Here is a 13,403-nt window from a genome sequence, read left to right as displayed (position 1 = left end):
CGAAGTAATTACTATTAACTTGATCATTACGTGTGTGCATAGGTAAAAGAGGTAAATAAGTTCTCTAACTAGAAGAGTTAAATAGATTTTCTAACTTAGTGAGACGTTTCTCTAATATCATTTATCACCTCGTGTTTAAGCTTCAATAATAAAAACAACTGTTTTTGTTCGAAATTCTGTCATAGTGTTGCATATTGTTTTCTGTTTAAGCTTCGCAGCAGGCTTCAGTCAGAAAATTCCCGCCTAAAAATCGCTCTGAAACATAAAGACCACACAATATACAATCTGTGTCAGAAATTTCTGCGTATGAAGAGAACGAAGGACCACATGCTAGAACGCTTGCAGACCGCTGAGCGAGAGTACATTCAGGTAAATCGCAGCGATAGATCTGTGATCGCTCGTAATTTCCAACCAGTCAAATAAACTGTCCCATTGGGAATATTGCTGGATGGCTGTGACCTGTGAGTCTATATACACTCTAAGAAATAATAATAATAATAATGAAAATACCATGAAGGAATTATATGACTGGAACAGAAATTGAAGAATGTGATGTACATGTAACAAACAAACGATTGCAGTTTCAGACAAAGTGATGATTTGTTCAAGTGAAAGAGCTTCACAAATTGAGCAATAAACCATTGGTCCACCTGAGGCCCTTACGCAAGTAGTTATTTGGCTTGGCATTGATTGATAGTCATTGGGTGTCCTCCTGAGGGATATCGGGCCATCTGCCCAATTGGTGCTATAGATCGTCAAAAATCCCGAAATGGTTGAATGGCCCTGCCCTTAATGCTTCAAACGTTCTCAGTTGGGGAGAGATCTGGCAACCTCACTGGTCAAGGTAGAGTTTGGCAAGGCGAAGACAAGCAGTAGAAACAATCGCCGTGTTCTGGTGAGCGTTATCTTGCTGAAATATAAGCCTAAGGTGACTTAGCATGAAGGGCACCACAATTGGGTGTAGAATATTGGCGACATACCACTGCGCAGTAAATGTGACACAGATAACAACCAAAGGGATTCTGCTATGCAATGTCCCAGGTGTCTCTAGTCACATCTTTGCTGATCACCAGGGCTCAGTTCGAAGTAGGACTCATCACTGAAGACAGTTCTACTCAAGTCATTGCAAGTCCAGGCTGAAGACGTGTCTGGAAATGGCTCGGACTCGGTGAAATACCATCCAGACTATCGCTCGCTATACAGCATGACAACCAGGAGTGATTGTCTGGGCTGCCACTCTTTTTCATAGCAGGACCCAACTGGACATTAGTCTGGGCTACCACTCTTTTTCATAGCAGGACCCAATTGGTCGTCATCCACGGCATCCTTACAGCTCAATGGAACGTCGACGATATTCTATGCCCTGTTTTGCCTTCATAGCAAGCCCTCTTGGGTTTACGTTTCAGAAAGATAATGCCCGCCAGCACACGTGGAGTTTCTACTGCATCAAAAAGCTTCTTTCAATCAGTACCAAGCCGAATTACTGCTTGCATAAAGTTCAGAGGTGGACCTACGCACTATTGACCTAAACGTTTTCTGGGTATGGTACCACATCATAATGCATAAAAATATTGCAGCTGGAGAAACCAACGTTTTGGCCACGGTTGCAGCGGTCTTCTTCTGGGTCTACTGGTGTGTTCTAGATTTTTTTTCCTTTATTGGATTTCAATTCCCCCCAGAGACAGGTTGGGCTGGCAGCAGCGTAATATGCTACTCTATAGCCAACAGAAAAGTTAAAAAACATAATGAGAATATAAACAAACAAGAAAAACAGGCGATAAAACGGTGACATTGTAAAAAACTGTAAAATGGCGGAAAGTTGTGGAATTTAAAATATAAAAACACTGTAGTGGCGATGCGGATGAAGATACGCAAGAAGGAGACAGGCAAAATTAAAAATCACGGCGACAGTCTGGTTACTGCTCACACGAGATAAAAAACACACCTAGCGACAGTATGGTGGCTGTTCACAACACTGACAGGGGAGGCACAACACTGAACACTGACTTATAACAGCACTATGTAGGTCACACAGCTGCAGATGGGGGGGGGGGGGGGGCGAGAGGACCTGGGCCTATGAGGGGGGAAAAGGAGAGAGAAGAGGAAAAGAAAAAAGGGGGAGCCAATGGAGGGAGGGGACATAGAAAAGGGGGACTGGGCAGATACGAGAAGGAGTTGGAAAGGCAGTGGAAGGGAGAACAAAAAGGGCTTGGAGGGAGAGAAGGGAGGCAGAGAGAGGGTAGGTGGGGAAAAACAGGATGGAGGGGGCAGAAGAGGGAGCCTGGGGAAAGGACAGAGGTAGGGAGAGGGAGGTGAGGGTCAGAGTTGATAGGAGGGATCAAAGGAGGGAGGGAGGGCATTATCTGGGAGGGGGAGTCAACAGAAGCCACCTTGGGAAAGGAGATGAAGGGTGTAGAGGTGAAGGGTAGGGGGGACACAACAGTGAAGGCACAGCAGAGGGTAGGGGTTGGGGAGGAGAGGAACGACCAGGGGATGAGGGTATCAAGGTGGCAGGAGGTGTAGAGGATGCGGATATGTTAGAGGAAAAGGAGCAGATGAGGGAAAGGAATCAGATGATAGAGGATCCGCGTGGGGGACGGGAGGTGTATATGGAAGGCAAGGCAGAGTGCATGGTGCTTGAGGATCTGGAAGGACTTATAGAATTTGGGGAGGCAGATATCCAGGCGGGACTGGCATAACAGAGCATGGGACAGATTAAGGATTTGTAGGTGTGGAGGATGATAGAGGGGTTTAACCCCCATGTCTAGCATGAGAGGAGTTTGAGTAGTTGGAGGCAGTTGTGGGCTTTGGATTGGATACAGTGGAGACGAGGGATCCAGGTGAGGTGACGGTCAATGGAGAGGCCAAGGTAGGTGAGGGTGGGGGAGAGGCAGACAGGATGGGTGCTGATGGTGAGGGAGAAATCAAGGAGCCAGAAGAAGTGAGTGGTATGACCTATGATGACTGCCTTGGTCATGGAAGGATTGATTTTCAGGAGCCACTGGTTACACCTTGTGGCAAAAAGGTCAATGTGATTCTGGAGAAGGCGTTGGGACCATTGAAGGGCAGGAGTGAGGGCAAGGAAGGCGGTGTCACCAACTTACTGCAGGAGGTGTACTGGAGGCGGGGTTTGGGCATATCGGCCGTGTACAGGAGGTAGAGGAGAGGGGAGAGGACAGAGCCCTGGGGCACACCCGCAGAGGGGTAGAAGGTGTGGGAATTGGCGTTATGGATGGTAACATAGGAGGGGCGGTGGGAGAGGAAGGAGGCAATCAGATGGACATAGTTGATAGGAAGGGCGTAGGTCTTTAGTTTAAACAGGAGACCGGGATGCCAGACACAGTTGTAGGCTTTCTAGGTCGAGGGAGATAAAAAAATGGCAGAGCAACCGGTGTTAAGCTGGAGGGAGAGGAGATGAGTGAGGCGTAGGAGTTGATCATCGGCAAAGAAGGAAGGTCTAAGGCCCCATTGGGGGTTGGGGTGGAGGTAGTGTCAGTGGAGGTGCTGATAGATGCGCTGGGTAAGGATGGATTCCAGGAGCTTGCTGAACGCTACGGTGAGACATATAGGGTGATAGGGAGACACATCAGATGGAGGCTTGTTGGGTTTGGAGAACATCAGGATATGGGAGGTTTTCCACAGGTCCGGTTAGATGCCATTTGCAAGGATTACATTGTAGAGGGCAGCAAGGACTGCAAGGAAGGAGGGAGGGCAGTGTTTGAGGTGGTGGCAGGTGATGCAGTCGTGGTCACGAGCAGTGTTGTGTTTAGTGTGGAGTGTAAGGCTGATGTCCTGTTTAGTGATGGGAGTGTTAAGTTGGGTTGGTTGTGTGTGGCCCAAGTACTGGAAACTAGAAGCAAGGAGAGAAACAGAGTTATCCGTATGGTCGATGGCGCCAGGGAAGAGAGAATAATCAAATTGTGGATCATCTGTAATGGAAAAAACATTGGATAGGTGAGAGGCAAAGTGGTTGGCCTTACTGAGGTTGCCAGCAAAGGGACTTTCGTCAAGGAGCAGAGAGTACTGAGAGTTAGGGCAGTTCCCAGTGAGGCAGTGGAAAGCAGACCAATACTTGAAAGAGTTTATTGGGAGCATGGTGTTGAGTTGTGTACATGTCTGTCGCCAAGCATGGCGTTTCTTCGCAGGAAGCATGTTGCGGATGTGTCATTGTAATTGCCAGTGGCAGGTGAGTGTGTCCTGGCCACTAGTGCAAAGAAAAGAGAGGTAGAGGCAGCGGGATTCACGAAGGAGAATGAAGGCCTTTGGGGACAGGGCTGGGCGGTGAAGGTGGATGGCTTTGGTAGGTATATGGGTGGCGATGGCGTCAGAAAAGGTCTGGTGCAGGAAGGCAGCAGTGCATCAGATGTCATTAGGAGATTAAAGGGCAAGGTCATGGCCTTCGACCTGGGTGCGAATGGAGTCCCATTATGCATCCCAGTTGGCACGGGAGTAATCATGGACATGTTTAGGGGGGATGTCAGGGAGAGGAGTGTGGCGAGGATGACGACTATGAGAGATAGTGAGGAGAACAGGAGCATGGTCACTGCCAATGAGGTCAAGGACATCTGCAGTGATGCACCCAAGGAAGTTGGGAGCGCCGAGTATCAGGTCGGTAGAGGTGTTGGATTAGGGTTGGGTATGCTGGGAGAGGGGAACCAGGCCTCCCTGGAGGGTGGTGATAAACCAATGCCACTGCTGGAGTTCGGCAGGAGCACAACTGTGGATATTGAGGTCAGCGGCAATCACTTAGGTGGAGAAGGTGTGGTCAATGTGAGCCAGGAAATCGTACAGGATGGGGGTTCGAGAGCAGACATAAATGGTGGCACAGGTGACGGTAAGGGTAGGGAAGAAAAGGCGGAGGGTGAGATGCTCAGCAGAATTGTTGGGTGGGGCCGAACAGGGAGGTGCTTGAGGTGGCCTATAGCAACCCCGCCAAGCAACTGAGGGTATGGGTTATCGGTGCGGTGAAAGGTGTAGGGAGCTGTGGAGATGGAGATACAGAGTTGAAGGAAGGTTTCATTTAGGATGAAGGCAGCCACACCGGGCTGATGGAGGGTGTGGAGGAAGAGGAATTTGTCGGTGGACAGGTAGCGGATATTATGATACAGGATAATGTAATGTTGGTGTGTTCTAGCTATGCAGTATCCCTTATATTTTGTTGTTACTGTTCACTGCACATGAAATTACGTCAAGAATTTAAAAAGGTAGTTCGTTTCATTGGTCACTTAAGGAAGAAGGAGAGGGAGCTTTATTTTAATAAGTTATTTCAGTGGAGGGAGAGCGTAACCTCTGTTGTCTATTGGCTCTATATTTGTTATGTGCCATGATTGGTGGTCACCGTCGAATGAGAAGTTGGCTGCTGTTTACCAAATGCTGGACGTCGGCCGCGCGGCGGCAGTGACTCGCCGGTAGTGCTCGTGCCTCGTGTTGAGTGTGCGGTCTGTTGGGCTCTGATTGCTGGCAGCCAAGATGGGGCAAGCCTGAGTCCATTCTCTCTATTCAAGTTATTGGGGTGTTTAAGCATTTCGATGGCCTCTCTGATTTTGCGTCTCGTCATAACCGGCTGCTTGGCCAACACAAAGGCTTCGCTGAATTTTGTTTCTTTTCCGCAGTCTTGCTGGTGTTCTACCAATGCAGATTTGTTGTATTGCCCTAGACGAATATAGCTCTCGTGTTCACGAATGCGCGTTGCTATTGGCCTGCCAGTCTCGCCCATGTATGCCTCTCCACATTCGCATTCCACCTTATACACGACTGCTGCGTCCTTAGTGCAGCCTAGGACATCCTGGATCCTGCGACCACTATAGAAGATAGGCTACACCCCAACACGGCGAAAGTGTTTGCCTATTTGATCAGCAACATTTTTCACATAAGGTAAGCGCACTGTTGGCTGCAGTTTGTCTGTTTCTTGCTTATCTTGCTTATTTGTGTTAGTCGACAAGGCTGTGTGGATCGACTTATCGTTGTAGCCATTGGGTAGAGACATTGTGCGTAGCCTTTTAAGCCCAGGTGTTATGTTTTGAGCATCACTTCGGCACTGCGCACGGATTGCCACAGAACGGAAGACCGACTTCTTCTGTGCTGGGTGGTGGTAGGATTGGGCGTGCAGATACCTGTCTGTATGTGTAGGCTTGCGATATACTCTGTGCTTCTCCACTTAGAACGTGAACTGTATCTTTCCGTGCAAGTTGCTCAAATATTCGTGAAACTTTTGTAGCTCCGTTTCACCATGAGGCCATATAGCGAACGTGTCGTCCACGTATCTGAACCAGCAATGTGGGCGTAAAGGAGCTGAACCAAGGGCCGTTGCTTCAAAGGCTTCCATGAATATGTCAGCTGCCAGTGGAGATAGGGGAGACCCCATTGCTATGCCGTCTATCTGCTCGTAGTGTTGAAGTCAGGGACAACTCAGCCAGGTCGCATTCGCCAGAAGAAGAAATTTGAGCAGCTAGCAAAGACGACACGGAACACTAGGCCTCGACTGGATACATCTCGAACAGTGGTGAACCTTTCATCTCATTCGATCAGCAATGCAGCCACAGAAGCACTAGCTAGAGGACTAAACTTTGCCATTACACCTGAGCGTATTCCCACGGAAGAAATTATTGAATCTGTGGAAACATCACTCCGGCACACATGTGAGATAGAAGCTGGAAAAAATTAGGCAGGAAATCGTTCGAGTTCTACTACGTGCCAAGCCACCGAAACACAACCTTAGCCGAGAGGAAAGGGCAGCTATCAAGGAACTGAAGAACAACGACGAAATGAAAGAATTATTAAATGATCCCATCTACAAAGAACTAAGGACAGATCCTACGGCGAAGATAATTCGAAACACGCAGGAGCCCTCGATCAAGGACTCGAGAATTGACGCTGACACAGCCAAGGGTGTTATTCCCAGAGTACCAGTCTCTTCTAGAATTTACTGTGTTCCAAAGATACAAAAGGCAAGTAATCCTTTGAGACCAATACCGAATGGGATGAATTCGCCTACTTACAATCTGGCAAAGTATCTAGCCTGCAAATTGAGACGTCTATGTGGCAAGACGGACTCTTATGTGAAGAACTCGACTCACTTTATAGAACACCTAAAGGAAGAAACAAATATACCTACGGACATCAAGGCCAGTTTTGACGTGAAGTCACTATTTACGATCGTGCCAGTAGATGAAACTATCTGCATCCTTCAGGAGCACGTCCCGCCAGACATATGCGACCTGGTTGAGTTGTCCCTGACTTCAACGTACTTCAAATGGCAAGAAAACACTACGAGCAGATAGACGGCATAGCAATGGGGTCTCCCCTATCTCCACTGGCAGCTGACATATTCATGGAAGCCTTTGAAGCAACGGCCCTTGGTTCAGCTCCTTTACGCCCACGTTGCTTGTTCAGATACGTGGACGACACGTTCGCTATATGGCCTCACGGTGAAACGGGGCTAAACATGTTTCACGAATATTTGAACAACTTGCAAGGAAAGATACAGTTCACGCTCTAAGTAGAGAAGAATGGTGCAATTCTATTTCTAGACGTCGATGTATACAGGACAACGGAGGGCACACTGGGCACAGAGTATATCGCAAGGCTACACATACAGACAGGTATCTGCACGCCCAATCCTACCACCACTCGTCCTAGGTTGGTTTGGTTGGCTTGTGGGGGTTGAAGGGACCAGACTACAAAGGCCGTACTAGGCTCCACTAAGGACAAAGTGGATGCATCGCATACTGCAGTCTTGAACAAAGTGGAATGCGAATGTGGATAGGCATACATCGGCGAGACTGGCAGGCCAATGGCAACGCGCATTCGCAACACAACAAATCTGCAGTGGCAGAACAACGTCAAGACTGTGGAAATGAAATAAAATTCAGCGAAGCCTGTGTGTTGGCCAAGCAGCCGGTTGTGACGAGACGCAAAATCAGAAAGGCCATCAAATGCTTAAACACCTCAATAACGTGAATAGAGAGGATGGACTCAGGCTTGCCCCGACGTCCAGTAGTTGGTAAACAGCAGTCAACTTCTCATTCGACGGTGACCACCAATCATGGCACATAACACATATAGAGTCAATAGAGGTTACGCTCTCCCTCCACTGAAATAACCTATTAAAATAAAGCTCCCTCTCCTTGTTCCTTAAGTGACCAGTGAAACGAACTATCTTTTTAAAATTATGACATAATGACATGCGCAGTGAACAGTTACAACAAAATAAAAGGGACACTGCATAGCTAGAACACAAGTGTGGCCGAAACGTTGACTTCTCCAGCAGCAATAATTGTATACATTATGACACGGTACCATATCCAGAAAACTTTCATGTCGACTGACTCTGGCCACAGAAGCCTATGCAGTTATACAACTCGCTGTTGACTAGCTCAACTTATGAACCTCATTCTCTTGAATAAGTCATGCAATTCTTCTGAAAATTTAGTCCTCTTTTTATCTGTACATGTGCGCCACACATACTGATTTCCATCCGATTCGGATAATACCTTTCTGATGCGACATTTTTTGTCGTAGAGTGTGCTAACCATTCCCACGTGGTCACATGGGGTAAAGGCTTCAATAAAGGAATAAGGGCGGTTCTGCACTATTTTGATATGAAATTGATACCCACTTAATTTATTAATTAAATTTATTAATTTATAACCCTCCTCCCCATCTGGGATATCCCTAGCCCATTGGAGGGTTCTCCCCCCCCTCCTGGATAATCTCCAGCCCTCCTCATTCCCCCTTGATCTCTCTCCCCCCCCCCCCCCCCCCCTCTGGAAAAAAATTGGTGGGCAAAATTGTTAAGTCCGTGCTGATCTGTTGGACAGGAAGGATCTCACGACATGAATCTGAAATCAATATCAGTTACATTGCAGGGGATATATTGTTGATATATAAAATTCAATTTGCATATTATTTATTTAATTAGTTTGGTGGAGATGGTACTGTGGATCTCCTTATTTGGCGGGAAATGATGCTCATTATCTGTTGTTTGTATAATTTTGGAAGGTGCATGCATTATAAAATACTTCAAAAAAATTATTGGCCTGTCAAACAGTAATTAAATATGCAAATAGGTCGCTTTTTTCCGATCACACAGGCAATACAGCTACGAGATTGCCATCATCAAGATAAACACTCACTGCATGTAATTACACTGCTACACGTGGCAATCATAGCATTAAATACAATCAGTTCCGGCATATATGGTAAAACAGAGGTCTTTTTGGCGGAAAATCATATGTATCACGAAAAAATGATAGTTAAAAACTTCATTACAGGTAAAAATAATCACGAAAAACCGCGGAAAACTGAACTGACACCACTTTACATTGATCATGTGCATATAAATTGACGGTACGTCAAATGCATATCGCGAAAACACTATAGTTAAAAACATCGCAATATACAATGGTAAAGATTGCCTAAGAAAAAACGTAATTATACACATTGTGCTACACTAGCATCTTTCATGAGAGCAGAGTGTTCCCTGTGTGTTGTAAAACACGTGCCGTGGAAGTGTGGAACGCTATTCACTGCCACCCTATGCCTGATGGCGTGCAGTGTGGTAGGAGTTAGCGAGAATGTTTTGTTCCTGACAAACTATGTGAAGCTGGAGTGACGGAGATGAAACGGTGCGTTTCCATTGTGATGGAAGGTTGAAATACTCTCATGAAACGAATAACCTATGGGTTGAACAAGCTGTGCCGTTTCTCAAGTACTTATTTGTGCTTCTTGCAAGGGGTAGGTATTTTGTGGAAATATCTGTGAGAAGAGAGGTGCATAAATTACTACAAAGGTTGTACTTAACGAACTGTGAGAACTTCTGACAGTGCTCGCCTGTGGAAAATCTGCTACCAGGAATAAGTGGGAGTACTGTTCTTTTCCTGCGGACATATTGCTAGCAGTAGTAGTAGTGGCTTTATTCATCTGTAGATCTCTTTTACAAGGATATAGGAAATGTCAAAGTATTTACAAGTTTAGGCCAATTTAAAATAAGCTAATTCGTATACACATGTATTTTCAGACTTCTAGTTAGAGACAATCATTAGATTTACTCTTGGTATACGACACTTTTTTTACAAATAACTTATTAAATAATGTAATGCCACCACTGTTCACTCATATCTCACTATCAGTCACTGCACACACTATATGCACATTGTTTCACACACACTGGTAATCTCTGTACTGCAACTTCCCATTTGCTACCCTGAAAAGCTGAGTCAGCATTCCTCCTAGAAAGGAAAGAAGAAGGGAGAAAAACATAAAGTGGAGGTGTTATGTGGAATGTTGGATGTTTTATAATCATTATTATTATTATTTATTTGTATAACATTTTTGTCAAACTCCTACTCTGTTTTATCTAAGTAATCCTTCAATGTATTGCATAACAGGTACTTTTTAGCTGCCTTTCTAAATAAGTGTTTTTTGCAATTTCTTTAATCTCTTTTGGTAATTTATTGTACAGTTTTATTCCTTGGTGAAAAATGCTGCTTTGAATTTTATGTTTTTTTTTCTTGGTAACTGTAAGTTGAGTCTATCTCTTGTTGCATGGTCATGGACAGAGCTGTTTGTGCAGTAATTTCCAATGTTATTTTTTGTGTGTACAACTGACGGGTAAATGTGTTCACATGGAACAGTTAAAAACCCCAGTGTTTTGAACAGGTCTTTACAATGAGCTCAACTAGTATCTTTGGTTATTATTCTTATGGCTCTTTTCTGGAGTTTGAAAATTGTGCACATATTTTGTTCATTTGTTCCCCAAAATAGAATGCCACAGATAAGAATTGAGTGTACATATGAATAATATGTAACTAAAAGACACTGCATGTTACACACTGATGATAGGATTCTAAGGGCATAACATGCTGAAGACATTCTGTTTGGAAGTACTTTTGTGTGTTCACACCAACTGAGAATCAATATTCATTCCTAGAACTTTTGCATTTGTTACACAGTCTATTGAGGTGCCATCTACATTTAATTTAACATTGTCATGTCTTCTCTTCAAACTGAAATTCATGGCATTAGTTTTCTTCATGTTCAATGTCACTTTATTGCTTATTGACCAGTCATAAACGTCCTTGAGAGTTTCATTTGCTTTCTCAGCAAGGAGTTCTCTTGTTTTCTCAGTGACTATAATATTGTTGTCATCAAGGAAGAGAATTTTTTTACCATGAGTAAAACTACTGGGAAAGTCATTGATGTATATCAGGAATAGCATTGGTCCTAATATGCTACTTATTGGAACACCTATATTAATGTATTTTGGTTTTGATAAGTGTTTTAGTAAATGTTTAGATCGCTTTGAAACACATATTATCTCTATCTTTTGTACCCAATCTGCTAGGTATGAACGAAACCAATCATTAGCTACCCCTCTTCTTCCTAATGCTTCTAATTTAATGAATAGAATCTTGTGGTCAACTGTATCAAAAACCTCAGAAAGATCCAAAAATATGCCTGTGACACCCTCATCTTTATGAAGAGCATCAAGTACAACTTTTGTAAATTCTACTATGGCTGACTACATATTATTGCTGCTTCTGAAACCAAACTATGATTCGCTTAAAAAAGGAAAGGTACAACTCTTGCCTGTTTTAACTGCTCTGGAAATGTCCCTGATGTGAAAGATTCATTTATTATATTTATTAAGGGGCCTTGTATAATCCCTATGCATTTTTTCAGTGGGCACATTGGTACTTCATCTAAGCCTACTGACTTTTTATTTTTTAGTTTTTGAACAGTTTTATTGACTTCATTCCCTGTGGTTCAAAGTAACATCATTGCATTTAGTGCAACATTATTTACGGGTGTTATATTTGTTTTGGGGAATTTTTTCTGTAACTTCTCTGCAGTACTTGAAAAATGCTCATTTACATAGTTTGCTAAGTTTTGTGGATCATTTATTACCTTATCCCCCTCCCTTAGCAGTATATTATTCTGCGTTTGTATGCCTCACCATGTTTCGTTTCTTATAACATCCCAGACTACTTTGCTTTTATTCTCTGCATTATATATTATTTTGCCATTAAGTTATTTTTTTGCAGCAGTCGGCACCTTCCTATAGATCTTTTTGTATCTATTATAGAAATTTAAGAATTCTGGATCATTGCGAATCTTTTTCATGGAACTGAAGTGTTGAAGTGTTTGGGAGGACTTCTTAATACCTGCTGTTATATATCTGTTATTGTGAGATGTTGATACAGACATGTATACCTTTGGAGATTTAGAGAATTTCATATTAACATTGGATTCCTTATACACTCCATCCTAGCTTTGTTTTTCTAGTTCTTTTGAAAAATATTTTATTTTCATCTCTGATAGATGTCGTTTGACAGCTTGTAGTTCAGGGAATGATTCTATGCCTTTGTTACATCACATTTTTCCAATTTCCATATATGTGTGATCACATGTTCAATTACTGATGCAGTCATTGTAGTAACCCTTGTTGCACTATTGACCAATAGGGACATGCCAAAACTTTGAAGGATGTTTATGAAGGTGCTGCTGGATTCATTTATGATATTAGTGTTGTGTTAATGTCCCCACACAGCATTATGTTGACCTTTGTATTTGACACTTTATCTAGAACTTCTGTTAATTTATTGAAAAAAGTATCTTCACTACCACTGGGAGGTCTATACACACACAAAATGATTAATTTCTTGGTGATATCAAGCCCTGTTAATTCAATAGCTGATATTTCAAAGTGTTTGTCTTCAATAACAATTTGTCCATTTAATTTGGACTTGTCTTCACTTACTGCACTGAGGTCATGTCTTGAATGAATTGTGTTCCTTTTCTGATATAAATGTATGGTCCTCCACCTCTTGAAGTAGTTCTGCAGTAAGAGTTTGCCCTTTCATATAATGATAATACTACATGTTGGATTACTGTGTCTCTACACCAGTGCTGTGTAATACTAACTACTGCGCAGTTAAAAGATTAGTGCTCAACTTCTAATAGTTGTATTTTATTTTTTATTGACTGCATGTTTTGATGGAGGATTGTTAAGTCTGTGGAATGCCCCATGTTATTCTTTCCAATGGTTTGTTTTTCTTTGTGACATCTGGTATGTGTGATATTTGAAGTGTTAAAATCTGTCTTGTGAGTGATTGTTTCAGTATTTTTTAATCTGCCAGAGATACTCCATAGGCAGGGGACTGATCCTAAAAAGGACCTATTTTTGCTTCCTATGACAACAGGTATTTGACCATGTGTGGCCCAAGATCCACCCCTAAACTTTCATGAATCAGCTGTACCAATCTTCCCTTCCCAGTCCTGTTTAGGTGTAGGCCATGCCTAGTGAAACCTCATCTGTTGATAGTCCTGATGGGCACCAGAGAAACATGAGCAAAGTTGGCTGTCCTCAGAGCCCTTCGTAACCTCACATTGATTCACCTCAC

At 43.5% G+C, this 13,403-nt stretch overlaps 1 protein-coding gene across 1 annotated transcript in view; it reads left to right on the top strand.

Annotated features, from left to right (window-relative positions):
• The window catches only part of LOC126354676 (cilia- and flagella-associated protein 45-like), a 119,873-nt gene that overhangs the window by 33,353 nt on the left and 73,117 nt on the right, over positions 1–13,403 (top strand). Inside the window, exon 4 of the mRNA XM_050004479.1 lies at positions 211–369. Within this exon, the coding sequence (XP_049860436.1) occupies positions 211–369 (159 nt within the window). The remainder of the gene's footprint in view (positions 1–210; positions 370–13,403) is intronic.

This window comes from Schistocerca gregaria, chromosome 3, assembly GCF_023897955.1.
Source record: "Schistocerca gregaria isolate iqSchGreg1 chromosome 3, iqSchGreg1.2, whole genome shotgun sequence".
NCBI lineage: Eukaryota > Metazoa > Arthropoda > Insecta > Orthoptera > Acrididae > Schistocerca > Schistocerca gregaria.
The sequence above is the reverse complement of the archived record's forward strand: the minus strand, read 5'-3'. Positions and strand labels throughout refer to the sequence as shown.